At 66.1% G+C, this 419-nt stretch overlaps 1 protein-coding gene across 1 annotated transcript in view; it reads left to right on the plus strand.

Annotated features, from left to right (window-relative positions):
* The window catches only part of LOC104276745 (putative protein PTGES3L), a gene marked incomplete at both ends in the record, with an annotated part of 538 nt that extends 156 nt beyond the window's left edge, over positions 1-382 (plus strand). Inside the window, one exon of the mRNA XM_009873168.1 lies at positions 293-382. Within this exon, the coding sequence (XP_009871470.1) occupies positions 293-382 (90 nt within the window). The remainder of the gene's footprint in view (positions 1-292) is intronic.
* Positions 383-419: the final 37 nt, after the last annotated feature.

Here is a 419-nt window from a genome sequence, read left to right on the forward strand (position 1 = left end):
AAGTCACTTTGAGGCCCTCTCGTGGGCTTCGCACCTCAGAGCTCCAAAAGAGCCCAGCCTCTGTCACCCCCAGTCCATGACCCTCTGCAGGATGCAGCACCCCTTTCCTTTGACACAGGCAGGCTCGGGACCAGCAAGATGAAGGGACACGTGCCCCTTCCCTTCCCCAAAAAAAACCCCGGGCCCCTCGCCTGCGCGGGAGCAGCCTGTGCTCGCCCCACAGAGCAATCCCGTGGCTGCCCCCGTCCCCGGTGCTGCCCCCTCCCTCAGGGGTCACTCTCTCTGCCCACAGCCCGCCTGGCTCTTCGTGGACTTTGACAACTGGCGAGACTGGGAAGGGGACGAGGAGGTGGAGAGGGCCATGGTGGAGCAGTATGCGGAGGTGAGCCGGGCGGCAGGCCCGGGGGGAGTGCAGGGCG

The sequence above is a fragment of the Apaloderma vittatum genome, unplaced genomic scaffold (assembly GCF_000703405.1).
Source record: "Apaloderma vittatum isolate BGI_N311 unplaced genomic scaffold, ASM70340v1 scaffold31417, whole genome shotgun sequence".
Taxonomy (NCBI): Eukaryota; Metazoa; Chordata; class Aves; order Trogoniformes; family Trogonidae; genus Apaloderma; species Apaloderma vittatum.